Source organism: Hetaerina americana, unplaced genomic scaffold (genome assembly GCF_022747635.1).
Source record: "Hetaerina americana unplaced genomic scaffold, ioHetAmer1.1.p SCAF_4, whole genome shotgun sequence".
In the NCBI taxonomy this organism is placed as follows: domain Eukaryota; kingdom Metazoa; phylum Arthropoda; class Insecta; order Odonata; family Calopterygidae; genus Hetaerina; species Hetaerina americana.
In genome coordinates this window covers 61,525,713-61,549,641 of record NW_027286985.1, presented here as the reverse complement: position 1 = coordinate 61,549,641, position 23,929 = coordinate 61,525,713, and the positions used below count along the sequence as shown (strand labels likewise).

The 23,929-nt window shown below is 32.3% G+C and overlaps 1 protein-coding gene across 8 annotated transcripts in view; it reads right to left on the bottom strand.

Moving 5' to 3' along the window:
• CLIP-190 (Cytoplasmic linker protein 190) overlaps positions 1-23,929 on the bottom strand; it is a 242,731-nt gene that overhangs the window by 5,770 nt on the left and 213,032 nt on the right. For all 8 annotated transcript variants that reach the window (XM_071590881.1, XM_071590879.1, XM_071590880.1 and 5 more), the window contains 14 exons: positions 22,602-22,878; positions 17,932-18,083; positions 15,467-15,592; positions 15,169-15,321; positions 14,469-14,621; positions 13,386-13,538; positions 11,309-11,461; positions 10,452-10,604; positions 8,021-8,173; positions 7,588-7,740; positions 6,434-6,565; positions 5,636-5,820; positions 3,865-4,011; positions 2,394-2,511 (listed from right to left, as the gene is read on the bottom strand). In XM_071590881.1, coding sequence (XP_071446982.1) covers positions 2,394-2,511; positions 3,865-4,011; positions 5,636-5,820; positions 6,434-6,565; positions 7,588-7,740; positions 8,021-8,173; positions 10,452-10,604; positions 11,309-11,461; positions 13,386-13,538; positions 14,469-14,621; positions 15,169-15,321; positions 15,467-15,592; positions 17,932-18,083; positions 22,602-22,878 — 2,208 coding nt within the window. The remainder of the gene's footprint in view (positions 1-2,393; positions 2,512-3,864; positions 4,012-5,635; positions 5,821-6,433; positions 6,566-7,587; positions 7,741-8,020; positions 8,174-10,451; positions 10,605-11,308; positions 11,462-13,385; positions 13,539-14,468; positions 14,622-15,168; positions 15,322-15,466; positions 15,593-17,931; positions 18,084-22,601; positions 22,879-23,929) is intronic.

Here is a 23,929-nt window from a genome sequence, read left to right as displayed (position 1 = left end):
AGAATTTTAAATAATTATTAATTTACTTATGATTACAATTGTCAAAAATGGTCACTTGCCTGAGCATACTGAAAGACATAAATCAAAAGAGATAAATTCTATAAAATACCACTTCCAATCATGATTAATTTAAAATACGTACGTCAAGCCAAATCACTGTTAATATTTAACCTGATTACATAAAGCACAAATATCTTCAATATTTGATAATATATAACAATTTTACAAATTTCATACACCAATTACATTAATGGAGTATAATTAACCATGATACAGCTCATGACACCACGTTGGCCCTGGGAGTCTTTGAATTTGCCTGTGAATGATTTTTTTCTGAAAAGAGTTTCAAAGTTTTAAGTCTGAAGTTTCATATCATGGTTATTAAATAATTCTTGACAACATTGCATAAATGGGCAAATGGCACAATCAGAGCAGCATTGTCTTTGCATTGCTCAAAACAGTTCTTATACTCTATTAGTACTAGAAAAAAGAGGAAAATCTTCTTTGGCAATAACTAAAGCTGGGACTAAATGTGCTTGCTAAGGCAAAAGTTGAATTCTATCACACTGATTTTCAAAGTGAATCTCATGCAAGTTGTCCACAAACAAACAAACTACAGGCAAAATTCCCAAAAACTGCAGGAGATGCCACGACGGTAACTTTTAATGGAGACATCCACCAAATGGGCATTACAATGCAAAAATGTAAAAATCATACACCTTGACCAGGATTTGAACCTGCATCCCTCGATGTCCGACCGAGTGCTTTAGCCAGTTAAGCTATTGAGGCATCCTCTTACACTCCGAGATTTTGGGGACACTCGGCCATACAATGAAGGGTCTGGGTTCGAATTCTGGTCAAGGTGAATGATTTTTAAACTCTGAAATTGTTGCATTGTAAAGACAAAACTGTTCTCTGGCTGTTTACAAACAAAGTAATACTCAATTATGATCATAACGTACCATTTCATTTAGGTTAACATATTTTAGAGTCAAACTTGGTTTTAGCCAAATGAGTTTCATCATCATTTCCTGCATCAAGCATGATTGTTTTTTAAAATTAAAGGATACCAGTGTATTCTACTTTAATGGGTTTACAATTCAACATTTATGGTTATTGTTAAGACAGAAATTTAAGGAAGGGGAAGCATTTATACATATAATGATAGCAGCTGGGAGAAAGGAAAAATGGAGGAGATAGTTATAATTGGAAATGCAGTGAAAGGGAAAGGAGACTCACCGTATTTGACAGCATATAAGATGGATTTTCATTTCAGGAGGACACACAAGAAAAATGTTTTAACAGAGGAAGAGAGGGAAATTTTTTTAAGACAAATAAATCCACTCAGTAAGAAGAGTGCCAGCTGTTTTGTTCTGGACAGATTTGATCAAATACAATCATGTCCATTTGTTATCTCACTCTCCATCTTTTAGCATTGCAGACGGGAGCAATATGATATTCGTGTTACGTAATAGCGATGAGCTAAATAATAAAAATCCCAACTACAACATTCTTCAATTGAATAATAAATATTATATGAAAGTAAATACAATGGAGTCAAAATAAGTAGTGCTGACCATCTAGGGAAAAATAACATTCAACATTGGACATTAACCCAAGGAGTTTGAACCTTCACATTTAAGATGCAGTTGATTTTTTAAACATAATTTTGGAAAAGAGGTGCAACTTATATGCCACCAAATGCAATAATAATGGAAAGATGGGAAAGGTCAGGTCAGGAGAGGAGGAGAAAGGTCATACATTGAAACAAATCTCCATTTATCAAAAAATGGAAGGGGAAGAAACAAGGTCTAGGTTGTGGCAGTACCAGACCCCTTGACCACAGCCTAGACCTTGTTCCTCCCAACCTTTCATTTCACCACTCTAATTTATTTAAATGCAAGTCTTTTCCCCTCCCCTTCTTACCCATTGTTCCCTAAATCTCCACTGTTATTTCTTCCTCCCATTTTCCTGTATTTCTAACAATAACTATCTCCCCCACTACCTCTTACTATAACTGATATACATCAATTTAATAATCTCTCTCCCTTGAATATCTAACTTGATATTGACAGTAAATGTTGAAACATAGGTCTTTTAATAATAACATTTTTAAAGGAAACTTTACAAGTAAATTTTAACTTTGGAACTGATTAGTCAGTTCAAGAAAATGATGCTCAAGACCTTCATGAATATAATCATGATCATCTGTATAATATGTTAAATATAATTTTTACATGAACTCAAGGTTAAGTCAAAAAAAAACATGCCATGCTTATCTCTGGGCAATACAATAAATTAGAAAAAAAAATGATCACAATCTCAGTTCTTGTGATCACCCCTTGCAAAAGACAATTAGGAATAGCTGCCATGGAGTAAAATTCAGTCCCTACCTCATTCTGTCTGTCTTGAATATCTTTCTCCTGCTTCTCAAGTAAGGACTTCAGAGATTGTGCCATCTGCTCTAATGAATCCTTCTCAGATTGGAATGAGTTCACCATTTCTGCCTCCCTGTGGAAAAATAAAATTATTCATAAAATATATTCACTTGAAAGTTCAAAAATTAATGATGAAGTATTGGCTTAAATAAAAACAGACCCTTTCAATAAAAATAATTCCTGGCACCCATTAAATAACAAAATAGCGATGCATACTAACTAAAATAAAAATGTAATCCAGAATTCGCAATAAAAGAATATATTGGCAGCAACTTTATTCAAAGAGTGTTATGTAATTAAATGTAATGAATTTATTTCATTACTCATTTGCCAATTTTTACATTAATATTTCATATTATTTCCCAAAATAATGGATACTTCGATGATGTAAAAAAAGAAAACATTACAGGTAGTGCATCAACTATTAAGTGCCTTAGGGAATTGGATTGCTCCTGAGCACACCATTTAAAAAATATAATAATTTGTGTGTGTGGGAGTCACTGGCATTATCTCAAAAGCAGATGATGGGAATAATGGATACTGGGTTATTAGCAAATGAATGGGTCATCAATATAAGAAGCAAACAAAACGGAAAAAGTTATCTTTAATCTATGTCCTTCTACACTTATTAGCACTTCAGACTTGCCCACACCAGTGTGTTTGGCAAGGCAGATGTTTTGCAAAAGATAAAATACACCTATTATCACAGTGGCCATACATCCTCCCTGGCTTAAAGGAAGGGGGGAGGAAAGGATAGGGGAGGAGGCCACTAACCATTCCATGATATACTAGTGTTTACATATTGACCCAAAGTAATCTAATACAGTACATCAACCCTTCCAGTCATACCACCGCGTGTTAATCTTCATCCCTTGGAAGAAGCACAGGTATAACCCTAATTTTCCCCTAATTAAGAAAAAAATCCATATAACCATGCCCTCTATATCCTATGAACCTACAAATCCAAGGAACTCCAAAGAAAAAAAGTAAGAAGACCCATCACTTTATTTTGTTAATGCAAAATTCATATTAACTTGTTATTAATCACAGTAATTAGACCAACAATTGGTTTGGTAGAGAAAGGTAGAGCTCAACTAATACTAGGCCCAACATCATGTAAGATTCATGCATCATGGTAGGGGGTCCGTTAAAAAGCCAGGGCTCAAACCCACTGATTACCATTCCATCTAACTTGTCTTTGTTAACATGTGACAATAAATTATATTATCCATGGCAAATAAGACTTCTAGGCACTCACAGATCATGACACAGTAAGTATTGGACAAAAATAGTCATACTGGGAAAGGAAAATATTATCAGCACTTATGTTATTAGAATAAACTATAATATCCATGAATATATTGAATCAAATTGAATAGGAGAATCAAATATAGTCAGGGAACTAATAGTTTCCCCAACTGCTAACCTCTTTTTTGTCTCCTCAAGCTCCTCCATCACACCCTTCATCTTGATTCCAAGCTCAGCGCAAGATTGAAGCATCGACCCCACACTTTTCAGTCTTGTAGATAACTTATCTGGCTCGGATTGTGCAGTGGACTTGCCGTCTTGATTCCTGAAGAACGTGAAAAAATAATCACTTCAAATAAAACAGCATTGCAGATAAATGCATATTGATTTTCTGAAGTTAAAATATAGATAAAAGCCACAATGAAACTGCAAATTTTATATTTTTAGTTTTTCATTAGAAGCATGGCTAGATTTAAGAACATAGGAAGAGTTTTATATATATCTTCTTAGAAAGGAGATATACATGTATATGCTAAGTCCCTCATGAAAATAAGATCCCAATGAAAGTATGTCTAAATTGGAATAAAAGTTTGAATATGTTCAATAAATGTTATTTATTCATGGAATTCAACCAGCAATCAATATATCCAGATATTTTAAAAACAAAAGTTACGAACTGATGAGCATCATGTCACATTTGCCTATATTATGAGATTATTCAATAAAGAGTGATAAAAAAATTTATTTGCATATTTTTTAGAGCAAACATTTAAATTAATATTAAATTGTTAGCTTAATGACTAATGTGGTACTAGTTTCATTGATTTAACACCAGTATTGCATAATTAGCAGCCATTGTAAGTTCAAACATACTCAGTCATTACTAACTTTTTTACTGTCTGATGGTAAAATGTGATGAGCAATAAGTTGCACTGAAATTTTGCCTATGCCTGAACAAATGTTCAGCCAAAACCTATATCATGCTACATAAAGCTCATGGAGAGACTGTTATTCCCTATAGCACAACTAGAATATGGTTTTAAATGTTAAAAGAGGGTACAATCAATTTTAAAGAATGTGGACCTGGAGCTTCAGTCGCTGCTCTGGCAGAAGTAAACATTAACACTGCTACTGCCATTTTGAAATAAGATCATTGAATAATTTTAAGAGCACTATCAGAAATACTGACATTTTAATGAGAGCCAACCACACATTGATAAAGAAAAATTCCATATGAGGCATGTTCATGAACACTTGGTTCCGAGACAGCTAGTATCTGAATTATAGCACATTTGCTTGCAGTTTGTTTGCAATGGAAGTTGCTGTTACAGGAAGATGAAGAGTTACTTCTGAAGGTCATCAATGCCTATGAAACTTGGCTTAATCCTCTTAATCTTGGGAACACACTTCACAAAACCACTGCACAATCTTAATCATCTCTAAAAAAACAGAGTGAAATGTGTTCCTCATTCTTCTTATAGCCCAAACCTAATCCCATGTGCCTTTTTCCAGTTCCCTAAAGCGAAGAAAAATTTTGTGGAAAGTATTTTTCATCAACAGAAGTAGATGGAGTTGAAATGAATCACTTTCAACTCACAACGGTGGCCGCTGATGCAATACAGGAATCAAATTATTGACACTTATACCATGTACAAATTAATCATCAAGCTAGAAATATGACTAAAAATTGATTTACGCACAAAAGTTATGTGAATAAAAATGTAATTATCACTCTTTGTTAAAATACAATTTCAGATTACATGATCATACATTTGGAATTCTGCCAAGAAGGTATGGATTTTGGACTTCACCAAAGCGGAACCAAAGGCATAACATTGAAAACTCTAAGAAGCTAGGATTTTGTCTCCAGGAAGTCCATAACATAGCCATGAACATCTATTAAAGATATACATAGAATAAAAAATAAATGGTCTGATATTTATACTCACTCATTGGGAGAAGGCACTGGCAATTCATTGTGCAGATTACCTCCCATGACAGACAACAACTGAGACATCTGAGAGGTCATTGTTTCTAGCCAAGACTGAGTCTCAACCAGAGTTTCATCCATCTTTATTTTTTCCTCTTTCAGTGTTACAACCTCACCTTGTAACTGAGAAAGGCGGGGCACCATCTACATGATAAAGTGAGGAAAGAGAATTTAAATCAGGTCAGAAAAATATTGGCATGCAAAAGATAAACTACACTGTAGATTATCTTTAAATTCCAAATCTGCCAAATGATAGAGAAGACACCTCATTAGCAAGATGTGTTACATGTAAGAAATTTTAGAAGCCAGAGTTATACACCCACAATTGTAAAAAATGTCCATCAACTTAACTTGTTAGTTCTTGGTAGAAATTTATTATTTACAAATATTCCTTAAAACTCCAATTATGACTACATTACCTGCACATATTCAGTTTCAGTTCAATGAGAAGGAGCCCCTGAGCAATGTAAAATTTGATATCAATATATTACCTAACTCAATAAGGTTAGGAATTAGTTTATGAGATTAAGTGCTATGATAATCCATGATAATTGAGTAATTGGTTAAAGTATTTTCAATACATGATTTTATCACAGGTTTCTGCTTTCTAGTGATTGAATTATTATTTATTAACGATTATGTTAAAGGGTAGCTTCTTCTTTGGGTTCAAGTACATTCAGGTTTAATTGAGGTGGCATCTGTTACCAAGGCATCCATTTCATTAGCTATGAGTTAGCTTTGGAATTGACAAATTTACCTCTTCTCTCTCTTTCAAAAGATTCTCTTTCTGTAGGCAAACCTCCTCCATCTTATTCTTGATAACTGAAACAGCTTCCTCATTCACTGTTTTTTGACCTTCAGCACTAGACTTCAAAGACTCTATCTGAGACTGAGGATGATATGAACTCATTAGAAATTTTTGCCATGAAAGGAAATACACACACCACTTTTTACTGACATCATTCAAGAGGATAAGAAGATATGGAAGGGAATGAAAAAATGAATTGTTAGTATATATAACATGCAATGACATGTGAAGATGGAATAAATTCTGAAATTTGATTTGAAAGGGAACCCGCCAATACTTTCAAAGGCAGAATTAAAACAGGTACATGCTAGAAGCATTGATACATTTTCTCTCATTTAATGCAACCGCATCCACAGAAAAGTGCATGAATAGAGGGGCGATAAAATCATACAAAAATTTGATCAAATCAGGTCAAATAGTACACTGCCTATTGCCATTTTTTGAGAACAAGTCGAAGAAGTTGAGTTAGAATAAAATTTTGTTTCTGGATTTTGCTGAAAGTAATGTAAACAAGAATAAACATCATAAATAACCTTTTCCAAACTCATAAAGTAAAGCATGTACATGGAATGGATATGAGTAGATAAATTAATATTCCAAATATAGGCAGTCCCTGAGACATGAGGACAGCCTGTATTAAAGTCTTGGACTAAATATACATTCTTAAAATCTGATTAACTGCAAAATTCTAAATGGATACATGATAAGAATTTCGATAAACTAGTATCATCATAAAATAGAATGGCAAGAGATTATTTATAAGATAGCTAAACATAAATTTTGACTAACAGGAAGTTAAATAGGTTTCAGAACCCCTTTACTACAAATGTACCACAAATCTCCACTCCGTTCACTTATTATTATGAAAGCCAGCAAGTTAAGATCTATTAACTTGATACATTAATTATAATAAAAATCATTTCTCTCAGGTGCTGTCAAACTTTTAATAGAGTATACCAGTCAATGTGAGAGATTTTTGAAAATATTATCTTGTTTCCCCTATATGCTTATTATTTTAATAATAGTAACATTGGATAAGTTGAAAAAACCTTCTATAATGTTATTCTGGAATAAAATGGATGACAAACTATAAGATACTTTACCTTCAACACAGAAATCTCGTCTTCTTTGCTCTGACTGACTTTCCTTAAAGTATCCATTTCATTCTCGTGATTCTTCTTTAATTCTTCTATTTCAGATGTCTTCTCAACTTGCAGTGATGCAAGCATTTGACTTACTTTATCAAGCTCTTGTTGCTGAATAAAAAAAACAAATCTATATGAATAATCCAATTTCATACTTTCAACTAATGTTAACTCCTAGTTTAATGAGAATGATAATTCTTCACAACTCATCAAAAAAGTAATGAATGTTCATTTTCCGTAAAATGGGAAGGCCATGAGCCAACCATTAACGATGTAATGACCACAAAAACTTTTGTAAAATAAAAAACTCTTTTGTGGGTACCAAAACAAGCAATTTTATAATTGTAAAAAATTACCAGAAATAAATAAAGAGCACAATCACCAAGCATACCTTTGATTTCAAAGCTTCATCTCCTTGCGTCATTAATGACTGCTTCAGGCCTTCTATTTCCATATTTTTCTGTGACATTATTGCCTCAACTTCTTTGGATCTTTGTATTTTATAATTAGAAAATTCCTCGCTTATCCTATCCAGTTCCTCTTGCTATTAAAAAAAAATTTTAAATTAGTTACAAATTTTACAACTAAGGTCTTACAAGAAACAGAATAACCAAATCCAAAAAATCCAATCCAGATAATCCAAATTAAGCATTTTAATTATAATAAAATTAGCAAAGAATGCAAAAAAAATAATTAAAGATTTTGGGTGTACAGGTCAAATGTTTTGGGACAATATTATGACATGAATCAGGAAAAGAAAAACTTTTTTATTATGTCTTTCATCTAGCAGAAATGATATGGAATAACTTCAAAAGTACTGCATTATGGCAGCAGGAGCATAAACATCTGTTAACCATCACTCCTATTACGTGAACATCCCTTTCACTAACATTTTTTTGCTGAAATAGAGTAAATGAAAATGAAGAGAGTGAATTGCCATCTATAAAGTGATAATAACTAGTTCATAAATTTTTTCCCAGGATCCTGGTAATTATTAGGTCCTGCAACGGAAATATACTCAATTAATATTGAATATTCATGACTTTAGTCTCATATAAATGCCTGTATTCACTAGGAACTGGTCCCACTTGCCCATATATAAAAATATCAAAATTGCTGAGGATAATGGCCCTATCTACACATTAGGTGACAACTCTTCAAACAGGTTAATAGCTTAATTATCATGGTGGTAGCTCTGTTTCATGTCTTTTGGTATAAAAACTAAAGCATTTGTACAAGATGAGTGAGTGAGTTTAAATTAATTAAGCCAATTTATAGCCAATTAAGCTATCAAGGCGACCTCTTACTCAGTGAATTTCTAGAGTTGTTTTAAAGGAATTAGATGAAATGACTACATAACATAAATGCAATATCAAAAGTAATCACAGTAAAAAAATACCTCAAAAGAAGCCTAATAACAACTTGCTCTAATATCTTTACCTCTGACACATGGGAGCAGCATAGCCATGCAAGAAAATGTTAGTACTTTGTAGTGGTTAATAGATTATGTAACCACCACACAAGTGAGCACTCCTAGCAAAAAAAATTGAGCATGTTCAATTACTGCGGTTGTAAGTAAATATTTACAACCACTTCTTTGATTCAGTAGACATGACTCGTTTCTTATATGAAATCAACAGAGAGCAAAGTAACCATATAGTATGTGACTGTCTTTATATACATAAACTTACAATAGAAATATATATCAAGTAAATTTATCCTCATACATAGTTCTATATAATTAACAAATAATAATGAAACAATCAAAATTTATGCAGCTCGATTTAAGTTATGAGTTTTGTAATATTTTTCATTTTTCAATATATATCCATACTAAAAAGAAAGACTCTTACTTTTCCACAGATTTTATTATACGATACCGTACGTACGGTAAGGTACAAGTCTTTCTTTTTAGTATGGATATTAAATACTTCCACCAAGTGAAGTCTGAAACAATAGAATATATTTTCAATATATATGTTTGCTCAATCGTAATTATAATTCATGAAACCAACTTTTAAAGCATGTGTACTCTATTAAATGATTACTCCTTTTAATAACAATTTTCATATGGAATTGATGATGGTCACTAAATATAGGCTTCAGTTTTGACATATTCAAAGCATCAAGAGCAGTTATCAACTTCCAAGTTTGAGGATTTATGCTCTATAGTTCTGAGAGAATATCAAAGTATATTTCTAGGTTGAGTTGCTGCTTCTGTTTATGGTCAGCAGCATATAAGATTATAAGAATGTCAAAAATGCATACTAATACAAGAGAAGGAAGCAGAATTTCTTCATCATATCCAATCACGAATTAAATTCTTGAAATATTAAATGAAGAACACAATGTATCTTTCCAATATTCTTCATTTATGTACAACTAGTTTCAACGCTTACGCGTAAGTAAATAAAGAACAGTGGAAAGATACATAGTGTTCTTCATTTAATAAACATGAACTTCCACAAAGTTGAGCCAGGAAACAATTGAATATTTAAATTCTTGAATAATGAAGAATTGATTGATCAAATAAACCAATTTTTCAAAGCATACTGTTAACTATGTAATCAATGCAATCACTTTTACAATTCCAATCAATGAATCTTTTCCATTTACATAGTTTGATTCAATTCACTTTAACTTTAATAACAATGATACTCAGCACACCCCTAACTATGGATTTATAACAATTTTTTTAGTTTTCCATGGCAATTCCTTCTCGTAAAATCAATGCACAGCCACCTATTTCATCCTGTTACGTACCTACTCCCCTTAAAAATTAGAGAGATAAGAGCATAAAATGAACAAAAGGAACCACAAACCTTTGATTTTAAGCCTTCCTCACTTTGCTTCATTATTGATTGTTTCAATGATTCCAAATCAGTATCCCTCTGTTTCTTCAAATTCTCAATTTCTCTCTTAGTCTCCTCAGTAAAAGCTGAAGACATCTGTGAAATCTTATCTAACTCTTCCTGCTGCAATAGAAAAAATAAAAATTATTATTAAAGACAACTAACATTTTTGGAGCAAAAAAATGGGATGCAATTATGCATAAAGGCCATGCTTTCTTTCCCTATAAATTACTTCATAAAAATAAAGTTCACAGTTAACCAGTTTCATTAGCATTTGTCCTGTAGCATAATTCCTTCTTGCATACTCATTAATTAATTCATAGCAGTAACAAACACCAGAGAATGTTTTCATATTGAAATTGCAATTTTAAATTCAATCAATGTAAATTCACACAGGCCATTAGGGAAATGGATATTATATGTCTCTCTGTAGTTAAACTAACCTCATTGACAAGGTTAATATTTATAATTTCTCTTTGGAGAAATATTCACTCTTTTGAGTATCTCTCTCCTTAATTTTGCCCTCATTCTTGAGGATATGGCAAATAATTAATCTAGACCGATTGTATGTACATGCTAGATCAGCCATGCTCACACATTATTCTCACTTGTCAATGATTTTACTTTTCATTTCTATGGATATTTTTGTTCTCTTATGTTTTGTTCTGTTTGTGGTACCTGAAAACTGACAAAGCTACTGAGGGTGCCCAGAGACACCTACAGAAATCAAACCCATGCCCTCCTATCAGTAGTCCAATGCCCTGAACGATGATTCCCACTACTCACTACAGTATGAATTAAAAATACATGAATTTTAAATAACAAACCTTTGATATTAAAGCCTCTTCCTTTTGCTTTAAAAGAGATTTTTTCAACTCCTCCAACTCTGTATCCTTCTGAGTTCTTAGATCCTCCATTTCTTTCTTGCTTGTGTCTTTCAGGGTTGAATACATCTGAGTAATTTTATCCAATTCTTCTTGCTACATAATGTAAAATTGTTTTTCCCCCATCAATCAAATTGTGACAATCTTCATCACATTTAAGAACTTATGTTTATATATTAAGTAATATTATGATTGACGACATTTAATATGGTTGTACCATTTTTAAAATGAATAAAGTATTATTATTATTATTAATTATAACATACGTAGATCATCAGTCTAATAACCAAATTTTATACATGTTATGGCCAAGATCATTATTTATGTAGGGACCAATATTAGAACACAAAAAAATTGCTGATACTTATTTAGGAATAAACTTGTATGAACCATACAGAAATAAATGAAAAGTCATACAGACTAAAACTTAAATTACTATATTTATGAATAACTACAATACCTTAGTGTCTACATCTATTTATAATACATGACCTAAGTTTCATTTCCATGCATCATCAACAAGTCAAAGTAAAAAAAATAAGTTCTTTCAAATATGAGGAGACAGTAAGTTGCTGTATCATTTCATAACGAAAAATTTCCACAAAGTTGCGCCAGAAGCCATTTAATTTTTATGAATGAGTGCCTTCCCATCTTAGTGCTTCATGCCCATTAGAAAAGTCCATATAGTAGTAAGGATTGGTGTACGATCTAATATTAAAAATTCTTACATCTGTAATCTTTGCACCTGGCTCATTTCAGATAAATGATTTTCTGGATTTTGGGCCTTATCGGTTGAAGGCTTTGATGTGTATTCTAATAAAATAACAATAGTTTTAGAATAAGATGGCTTTATCATGCTGTAAGTCATTGAAAATATGTCAGGGCTCCAAATTGGAGTCTGAAAGGCTGGGGACAAAAACAAGGATTGTATAGCTTTAGGAATCAGGTTTCTGACTTTTAGAAGTACCTATCAATTAAAAAAATAAATACGTAGGGTACTCTAAAAAAAATTAAAAATTTTCATTTTAATTATTTTGCTACATATATCATAGATTAGAAAGCCATATGTCCTTTAGTTCTGCAATGGTTTTTCACCTCATAATGTTGATGAAGACATATTATTTTCAAAGTACATACAAATATGTTCCATAATTTACATGTCCATTGACTCTATGGTTCATCTGGCAACAGAAAATATAAAACATTAGATTCTAGTGATATTTCTGTAACTGAAAATAAATTTGATTTTAAAATGAAAAAGCTAAGTAGTATGTCCTACTGTGATGAAAGGTTTAGATAATTTACTGTTAAAATAAATTAGTAATGTTCCTCACATATTCAAATGATACATCTCAATAGGTTCAAATGCTAACATCATATTAACATGAAAGCTACAAAAAGGGATTTTTAAGAAAGCCAGGAGGTGGTGTGGTGGGAGGTAGGAGAGGGCACAATTACATTAAAGATAGAGCTAAAGGCAGGTGGAATAAAGGTTTTGGAAAAGTTGTTGAAGTGGGAAAGGGATAGGAATTCAACAGCTTCAGGCTTTACTTCGTAAAAATTCATTATCACTGAAAAGTAACAGAGACGAAAACTATTGCAATTGTCCACTTAGTAAGGATTTATTTTGGGAAATATTGCAAGAGTTTTTGTCTCTTTTATTATGGAACAGTTCCACCACATGACACCTGAATCTATAATTTATATCATTAAGTTAACTTTGCATTTTTTCACTCTACACTTTATTACACTGCTGCCAGTTTCCACATTCAGGCAACATCATCAGGTATGATCATACCTGATGATGTCATCTCGTCGTTGAAACCACCAGTAGGGTAATAAAATTTATTTGGAAAAAATACAAATTTTACTGGTTAAGTAAGGGACAGGAAGTTCATTTTATACATAACAAAGTCCTTATCAAGGAGTTTATCTGAATATTAATTTAAATAAGTTGACATAATTACATAAACTAATTTAGTTAAAAGTAAAAATGTATACACACAAAAATTTGACAAACCTTAGCTTTCAATGCTTCATCTCCATGCTTGATGAGTGACTGTTTTAAGCCTTCAATTTCTGCATCCTTGCGATTTTTCAACTCCTCCAGTTCTTTCTTGGTCTCAGCTTTGGCATCCGTGTACATTTGGGTCATCTTATCAAGTTCCTCTTGCTGTTACAATGAAAAATATGAATTCAATTAATTTTACCTAATTTTAGGTACATGCTTAACTTGCAATTTTTTATATTGAACATTATTGGATATTACTCAGAAAATGTTCAATGCATTATCCTCAAAATCCACACCAAGAAAGGAAGAAATGAAACCATTGGAAATACTGGAATAGTATTCACAATATTTATTAAATGACAGAAAAAGAATGGGATTTGAAGGAGGTACCATTAAATCGGGGAAATACTGTAACAGCATGATCTGAAAATTATCAAAAAAAAAATAATGTTGGCCTATTCAACGGAGCAGATGGCAATGGATCCAAATATAAAAATCATGTATCACAAGACATTAGAAGTGGTACAGTTTTGCAATTTTGGAAAAAGGATTAATAGTGTTTGAAAATCCAAGGAAATATAGAGCTGGTTATCATTATTTCTCCCAAAAAAATTAACTAACTCAAAGCAAAATATATTCTAACATTTAGATAGCCATCAAACATGAAAACAAACTTATTCCCCTACACCTATGAGACATGAGATGCAGCAGTAGTGGAGAAACAAAAATAAAATTCATAGAAATGTAGTTTGATATGTAATTACTAAAGATTGATATGTAATTACTGAAAAGAAAAAGGGGCAAACTTATTTGACTCATTTTGAAATAATATGGTTTTCTGCAGTGGGAGGAGAAATTAAATCAGGAAAACTTACAGAAGAAGACCATGAATAAAATTCATAAAATAAATAATGATTTACATAAAAATGAAGAACCAAATATGACTAAAAGAACGTGACAGAAAATTTGGAGATTAGTGCATTTAACTGATAATAGGACAGAGAAACATCAATCACTTGTCAATTTACCTTATTATATTTAACCAACCTACAACTATTTCCATCAAAATTAAAAATCCTCGGAAGCACTAACCTTTGCCTTGAGAGCTTCATCACCATGTTTCATTAGGGATTGCTTTAAGCCCTCTATCTCTGCATTCTTTTGATTTTTCAGTTCATCTACTTCCTTGATGTTTTCTTGCTTCAATCTAGTTAATTCTTGGACCATTCTCTCCAATTCTGATTCCTTTAAACAGAAGGAAATATTTGCAGAAAAACATAAGAATAGCCCTATCGTTTGAAATAATGATGACATTACTTTCAAAATGAATATGGTAGTTAAAACCCTTTTTACAAGGAGATGAAAAAAATGTCGACGGAATCTGAAAACTCATTTTGAGTCTAATTGATGAATTCATGGAATATTCTTAACAAAAATTAAACTTTTGAATAGAGACACTAATGAAGAGTCAAAACTTGATTTGACACATTTAATTTCTTTATAGCAATACCAATTTTGGACCAAGGCATACCATCAGTCAATGAAATTGATTGTTTCAAAATTAATTTTTTTTTTAAATTGGCAAATTTGTTTCAAATTATTCAACATGTAATTTTATCAAGGTGAGCCTGATATCATCACAAGTAATGAGCATTTTAATAAAACCAACAGCTAGAAATCATGATGCAGCATTATTGACTTTAATTGTATATAAAAAGAAAAGGAATGGTGTAAAAAATGTAAGAGCCATGCATTAATCAAATAAAATCCAAAAAAAATAATATGCAATTACTTTCAGCTTCAATGCTTCTTCTGCTTCCTTTTGCAACAACTGTTTCATGTGACTTATTTCTTCATCCTTTGCCTTTTTTAATTCCTCAATATCCTTCTTACTTTCAGACAAATATGAGGAATATTTTTCTGTTGCACTCTTTTGTTCTTCACTCTGTAAAATAATACACCAAAGAGTTAAAGTAATTATTTCTGCAAATAATAATGGTTAACAACTTACAATATTCAAATAAAAAAGTTTTCCGGAGTCTAAAACATCATATATGGTATTTTAATTGCAAATGAATAAAGATACCAACCAGTATGTGAACCTGAGATTCCAATTCAATCACACGTTTTGTCTCCTTTGCAAGCCTTTCAGCAATCTCAGATTCACTCTTGAGCTTGTCAGTATTAAACACCTGAAGTTCATTCACCTTTTCCTCCTAATGAGATAATATTTCACAAAATGAGAAAATTTAAGATTTATGAAAATATTACACAAAAATCATTCATATACAGACAAACACCAGAACAATAACTGTATAAGTTATTTTTTTACCACATAATGAAAATTATATATATTTCTATCATAATACTGGTCTATTCAATATGGGATTGAAGTTTTTTTTTACTTTGAAAGAAACTCAATTGCATAGTAGAAACATTCATAGCTGATGCAATGTGGCATCAGCTGTTAACTAGTTCAGAAAAACAAAATAAATCATCTAGTTTTTATGAACTAATAAACATCAGTTCTTATTGTAAATCCAGTCCTACCAATTTCTATGGATTGCCTACCCCAACCACCTCAGTGGTTGCTTATTTGCTGCTTCTTTCATTGAAGCCACTTACAGTTATAAAAAAATGAAAGGTTTTTACTTTTCTAATCTTCCATATCCCCTAGTATCCAAGTAATAGTGAACCCTAGAACCATTGAAACACAGTGAACCATAGGAAATCATTTTTCACAGGAAGCATCAGGCTTTTGCTTATTAAATTATGAATGTCACCATAGTGCTAGGCACATCTTTCCACACAGTGTCCAGCACAAAAGACCAGTTGCTTTTCTCTAGTCTCTCTTTCTACATCTTCGATGATGAAAATAGCTTTTCTCATGTACAAATGTGATTTATGTACAATATTCTTCTTTTTGAAATGGGAACAAATGGTTAATTTCATAATAATTTTTTCAGCCAAAAAATATTTGTTTACCCTCATCAACCATATTTATTTATTAATTGAGATTTCATGTCAGAGTTAATGACCCAATGACCCAGTAAACATTCTAAGAAGAAGCACATAATGTCGATTTTCTATGTTTGAGTATCCTTAGCAATGTAAATTGATGATAAGGTGATGAGATACCTGAACTTACTAAAACTTAACTTATTCCACCAATGATATTTTTGAGTTAATTATTGGTCGGAATAAAAAATGTTGTTTGTTACATTTACAATTACAGTTATTTTTACAACTATTGTTTAAAATTTGAAGAGCTATCCACAATCAGCAAATTTTTTTAAAGGCAGTTAGAGCTATCTTGGTTTTGAATAGGGATTTGAACATAAATATGTAAACTGCTAAACTGAAATATAGATGCATTTAATTATTCAAGTTCCATATACGTATTTTAGCATCCTATTCATTTATATCCAATTACAAAAGAATATCCATGCACTACTCCATTTAAACTGAAAAAGTGAAGTTACTTGAAATAAATGAAATTATAAATTTATTTCACTACAACCATTAGGCATAAGGTATATAAATGATTCACTGATAATCTAAATACATATTCAATAATGCTACATGGCCATGACCTCATATCAAGTTTTCATATATAAATATGTGGATGAAAAACATAATTTTGATATTTTGTCTCGTTCATGTTTTCTCTCTGGAATTTCTATGTATCAACCAACGTCGGTAACGAAAACTGCACGGAGTGTATTAAATTTAAATTTCACTCAAAACAATTAATAAGACCACCATTTAGATATAAAAATTCTCAAAGGCATTGCTCACATCCATGAATGGAAACCAAATGATTAGACATGACTACTATACAGTGTCCTTTACTTCATATGATTTCTATTCATAGGTTAGTGATAGGCAGAGTAAATATAGATTACAGTAAGTTCCAAAAATCACTTTTCAGTAAAAATCGAGTGCACTTTCAATTCAATAAGGTAATTTTGTGTTTACACAACTGCTTACTGAGTTACCCAGACCAAATGCAGCAGAGTGGAAACAAATATGAGTCATCCTAAATTTGAAAAGAGCACAACTGGTGGAAAAATAATTCAGCAAGCCTAGTTAGGGCTGAATAAAAGGTTTTTACACAGTAACAATTTGCTGAATTCTTTTCCCAAAATCAGAAGAACAGATTAAAAATTAACATGAATGTGACTTCAGGTCAATAAATTACGATAAAAGCTTTTAAACCATTCCTAAGTAATTTTTCAAATATGTGACATCAAATTAATAGTTATGTCCATAAAATTATATACTTATGTATTAACACATTTGTTAATTATAAATTCACACAGAAGTCTGATTTGGTTTAAATTTTTCTCTCCAACATTAGCATTGCAATAGCAATATAATCCATTAGCATTTTGGATTATACGTACTGCAAGGGAAATTATTGATAACACTTGAAACCAAATATTTTCATTATGTTGCATCTATCAAAAAGATGATAAACTGTGGAAGAAAAGCAAATAACAAAAAGGAATTCAAATTTTACAGCAAAAAACACTTGTGAATGTGTGGCATTTACCAGTTTCTGCTTTTCTTTCAGGACTTGATCGACTCTTTCCTCAGCTGCATGGATCCTCTCCAATAGCTGAGAATTATCTTGTTTCAATTTCTGAAAATCGTCAGTCAGTGTCTTCTCTCCTCCTTCTTGAGCAATTAGTTTCTTTTTCAGTTCTACAAAATGAGAGAAAAAAGTGTTCAAAATTCACCAAAAAGCTTGATCCTCGCATTTTTTTCTATTTTTATTAATTTATATTGTATTAAAGGCATTAGTGAATGAAAAGACTTTTGTGCAACTCAAAATAACAATATTTAAAAGAGAAAAAGAAAATTCTGAACCTTCACCAGAGAATAAACGCAGATGACCAATTCATTAAATTCCTGCAGCAAATCAACTTCAGATTTGAAAAAAGTTTTTACCAAATTGAGAGAAATGACTCAATATATACCTGAAATACAGTGATGAACTTAGTCTCATTAATTACTATTCAAAGAAAGATATAGATGTATCCACCACCATTTTTTAATTGGCTCTCATATTTTTACTTAGGGCACAAATATTGACATTTTTTATTTATTAATTGAAGATTAACTAAACAAACATTTTCTGCAAACCAATCCAACTTTTTTGATCCACAATTGCATCAGACATGCAGAATTGGCATGTATCAATGGAATGCCTGGCCAAAAAATCTTGGAAAGTGCTAGTTTTTACTTATACATGGCTTATCATCAACAGGAGCCGATGAAAAAGTAACCTGGCGGAGAATCTTCTATTGTTATATTATCCTAATTTATGATTTCAATATGCTATTTAATAATATTGCCTCAAAAAATAGGAGTTTATCAATTCTATAGCATATTAGTGTAATCATACACCATGCATTTCATTACTATTTCACTTCATTCTTGTAAAATTAATTATTTTGGCTTCTAGGTTTTAAATTTACAGGACAGGTCTAAAATATCCACAAATGACAAGGTTTCCAGGTTTCTGAGCATCTTGTTGACTGTTAAGTGGGCAAAACACAAAAATCTGTTGAACTCCATCAGATAGGTAAGCTTGTCATGTATCAAAATAATATTGAAGAATAATGTAGCATCAAAATTCAAGAATAAAAGTGAGAAAAGTTGACAATTCACATACCTGGTAAGGTACGTGAATTGTCAACTTTTTATAAACTCTTCCCACAAATAGCATTTGGAAAGTTCTAATGGGTGCGTCAGCAATAGGGAGAGTGCCCAAAGCAATGTCACGACTATCAGCCATCAAGGTTAATGAGCTCACTGTTACTGTATGATAGGGGATGAAAAGACCAATGGGAATGGTTAGCAAATGTTATTTAAGGAATTGAATGCAGAATAAGGAATGAGTTTTCACTTTGCTAAACCATACTAGTCATTATAAAATATATTTATTTTTTAATCAAAATTTCCTTTCTAGCTTTTTACTTTTGCCTTCTGCTTGCATTCCCTTGGGGTCAAGTGCCTTGGTAGCTGCCTCACTGAGAAGCAAATGCTGAATGGACTGCCTTTTGTCTGGCTCCAACCCTTTGACCTATCTGGCATAGGTGCCTCCAACTGGAGGATTTATTATTGGCTCCACTAGCACAGCTCTAGTGGTCATGCAAGCCCTTCCACCATGTTAAGGTTTCATTTTCTCGAGACGGATATTGGATATTAATATAACATTGATTAATAATAATAATAATAATACTTTATTCATTTTAAAAATGGTACAACCATATTAAATGTCGTCAATCATAATATTACTTAATATATAAACATAAGTTCTTAAATGTGATGAAGATTGTCACAAAAGAATTCATCCAATGAGTAAAGTGGGTGAGCAAGTAACCAGGTATATACCCTATTCTTGAAACTCTGGATACCATCTGATTTCAACTGAGTAGGCAGATAGTTATACAGTCGTATGTTCATATTGTGAAATGTGTTGTAAGTTGATGACAATCTACAATAAGTAGTATTTAGATTCGATTTACCTCTTGTGGAATAGTTATGGAGGTTGGATCTTAATTGGTAAGTTTCTAGATTAACTTTCACATGAATCAGAGCCTTAAAGATATACAAACAAAATACAGTCATGATTCTATACCTAATAAAAAAAGGTTTGCAGGAATCACGTGGTGGTATATTAGCAAGAGAGCGAATAGCTCTCTTTTGCAGTAGCAAAATTTGTTTAACATGAGGGGAATGACCCCAAAACTCAACACCATAATTCAAATGACATTGAAAGAAGGCATGGTAAAGTGTTAAACGATACTCATTTGAAATGATAAAGTTGAGCTTTCTTAACATATAAACAGCTTTACTAAGTTTATTACAGGTCTGACTGATGTGAGTCTCCAAATTAAGTTTTGTATCAATATAAATTCCTAGTATTTTAGCAGTTTCAATATCAGTTGTTTTTGATTTAAGACTGCACACAATATGCTGAGTTTTGTTAGTATTTAATTGTAAATGATTAACATCAAACCATTCCTTAGCCTGTTTTTGGGTAGCGCTAGATCGTAACTTTGCATCTTCTGGATGTTGACACTTTTGCACAAAAGTAGTGTCATCAGCATATAAAACAGATCTAGGTTTCATATTACAGGGCAAATCATTAATCATGATAATGAAAAGTACTGGGCCAAGCACAGAGCCCTGTGGTACACCACATTTTACTTTAAGAGCTGCAGACCGACAGCCATCAAGTTCAACCAATTGATGGCGATCATCCAAATATGACTTCATTAGTTTCAGTGCAACTCCCTTAATACCATAATATTCTAGCTTTGTTAGTAATATTGAATGATTAACACAGTCGAAGGCCTTACTAAGATCACATAGTGTCACTGAGACTGATTCCTTTTCTTCAAATGCATTAATGACATAATTAACTATGGACTCTACTGCCAAAATTGTAGATTTCCCAGATCGAAAGCCGTACTGGGATTTGGAAAAGAGATTATTTAACTCAAAAAAATTACATATTTGATCTTTCATAATAGCTTCAAAAATTTTACCAAAAACGGGGACTATGGAAATGGGGCGGTAGTTAACTAAATCATCTTTATCACCTTTCTTATAGACAGGTACTGTTTTGGAATATTTTAGAGCTGTTGGAAAATCTCCTGTCTCAAAACATAAATTGACTAACATTGCTAATGGTTCCGCAATGAGCACAATAATGTCCTTTATTAGGGAGTTAGAAAGACCATAAATATCCTTACTGTTGGATTTTTTAAATTTTTTAACAGTCGATATAATATCAAGCGGAGTAACAAAATTCCATTTAAAATTTAAATTATTCGGAGGAAGATTTTGCAGCATATTACCAATATTGGCAGCATCAACTTTTCGAGAGAACAAATTGTCTTCAACAGCTTTTAAGAAAAAATTATTTACAGCATCTGGGGTGAAAGGAAGATTTTCTTTTCCATTACCATGACCAACTTCTTGATTGATTACACTCCATGCTGCCTTTTGTTTATTTTTTGCATTCAATATAAAATCCTTGTAAGCATTATTTTTTGCACACCTAACTAAATTATAATAATCTCTTTTGTATTTCAAGTAGGCCTCTTTGTCATGCCGGCTTCCACTGGTTTTGTAAGAGTGGTAGTAACTAAGTAAATCATTTCTAAGAGCTAATAACTCCCCAGTATACCAGAGATTTTTTTTATTTTTAGTGGGGATAGAGTTTAGATTTTTTTTAGGAAAGCATTGCTCAAAAATGCCTAGGAAATTACCTAAAAAACTTTAAAAACATGTTTGTTCTACAGAGTCTGTGCAAAAACCATGCCAATCAATACAAGATAGAAGCAGTTGGAAACTCTCTAAACCTTCTATTGTTATGGGCCTCACGATTATGGTTTTACCTCTATTTGGATATATCTTTTGAGTTATTTGAGTATTAAAAGTGAAGCTTATACCTTGATGGTCAGATAGGAGATAGTCAATAACACTTATACTGTACAGTTCAGGACCATAATTGGTAATTACATTATCTAGGCAGGCAGAAAGTCGAGTAGGCTCTTTGTTTGCCCAGTATAAATTATAAGAAAGCAAAAGATTTTCAAGAACCTGACAATCACTAGTTTTTAGTGTTATGTCAATGTTGAGATCTCCACAAATTATGATATTGGCTTTCAGAGTCAAGAATAGGGATAGTACTAGTTCCAGTTGATTGCAGAAGTGTTCAAAAACACCATTAGGGGAGCGATACACAGAAGCAATGATCAAATTCAGGTCCTTCAATATGATCGCAGATATTTCAAAGTGCAATTCCAGACAGAATTTGTCCAAGTCAATTACCTTGAAGGGCATACCTTTCAAGACATAAATACAGGTACCACCGTTTTTTGCTACAGATCGGCAGTAGAAAGATGCTAAGCCAAAATCACTAATTTTATACACATCAAATTCATTTTTCGTGATCCAGTGCTCATTGAAACATAGCACATTGTAGCCACCATGTTTGACTATTGCCTCTATCTCCGTTATCTTATTACGTAAACATCGCACATTTTGGCAAAATAAATTAATGCTATCTAGTCAAAAGGACTTGGGTTTTGACTTAATTAGTTAATATTCCATAGATACATATTAATTATAAAAAGATATATACATAAATTATGATTTCATAATCTATGAGGGAGGATTTGTACACATATATCTTCCAGTCACCTTCGACCTCCGTGTGAAGAGCAGACATCTCCTTTTCCCGTGACTCGAGTGCACATTCCTTCTCAGTCAGAACAGCTACCTTCTGAGCCAGTTGTGCTCCCAGCTCCTCAACTTTTACCCTGAGTTCCTGCTCAGCTTCCTCCCTCACTTTTGCCAGGTTCTCCTCAATTTCAAATGCTCGATTTGACTCCAGCTCCAGTTCTTCAGCCCTTGTCCTTTCATCCTGCAATGCCTTCTCAAGCTCCTTGATCCTCTCCAAGTGAACTTCATCTTGACCCTGATTTGAGAAAGTGAAAGCACATGATGAATACTCACTTACATCCTTCCTTGGGTACAAACTTCCACTCCACCTGCATGCTTGGAGAATGATGCTTCCAAAAATCACATTACTATGTAATTTGTTTCAGGAAGGTAAAAATCATTTTCATTTTGTTATAAATTTGAGACAAATCCCTTTGATTTCTGAAGAAAAATCTGTCCAAAAGCCAAATGATGCGCAGAAAACCTCCAGAATTACATTTTGGTCACCAGGTGACTATCATCAGGGAGAAATACTGTGCCTCATCTTGGAATAAGGGTTTGGCACAAGTTAAGAAGGTGTTTTGGATGAACAGTGATTTTGGTCTCCCCATAAAAGGTCAACTCCACATCATACATTTCTTTCTAATGATGGCAACCAGAAATCAAATATCACTATTGGTGATGATATCTGCACTCCATTTGGTTGCACCATATTCCCTAAAATACATATCATTTAGTTAATACAACAGGGCATCTCTCCAAATTTCCCTCAAAGGTTAATGATTTCTAATTACCTTATGTAATTAATTCAAGTTTTTAAGTCAATATTGTATTGTACTCTAAAAATGATTGCTAAGTGCCACTAATTATAGGAAAAACTCTTCTGTTACTTATGGCTGTTCTGATTTTGATAACTTAGACACCCTGTGTAACTAATATGACTGCATATTTTTGGCACTAACAGTTAGAGGAATTTATCCTATATATTTTGAGGAAGATCCATCCTAAATGGCAAAATGGATAAATTCCAGGAAGAGTTCTTCACTTTGGGGATATAGGTATTATTCTTTATCATTGAAAGGCAATAAATAAATATTGGCAAATAATACTTCCTCAATTACTTAATCATAAAAATCCAAAGAGCAATGGAGAGGAAAGAAGCTCAGAGAATTATTTTATGGAATATTCTATCTTAAGCGGATAAAATAATACTTTGTAATTCCACAGATTTATTTCACAAACACACGACCCGGGTTTCGACGTACAATGTCATCTTCAGGTGCAGACATACAGGCGACCAACATATA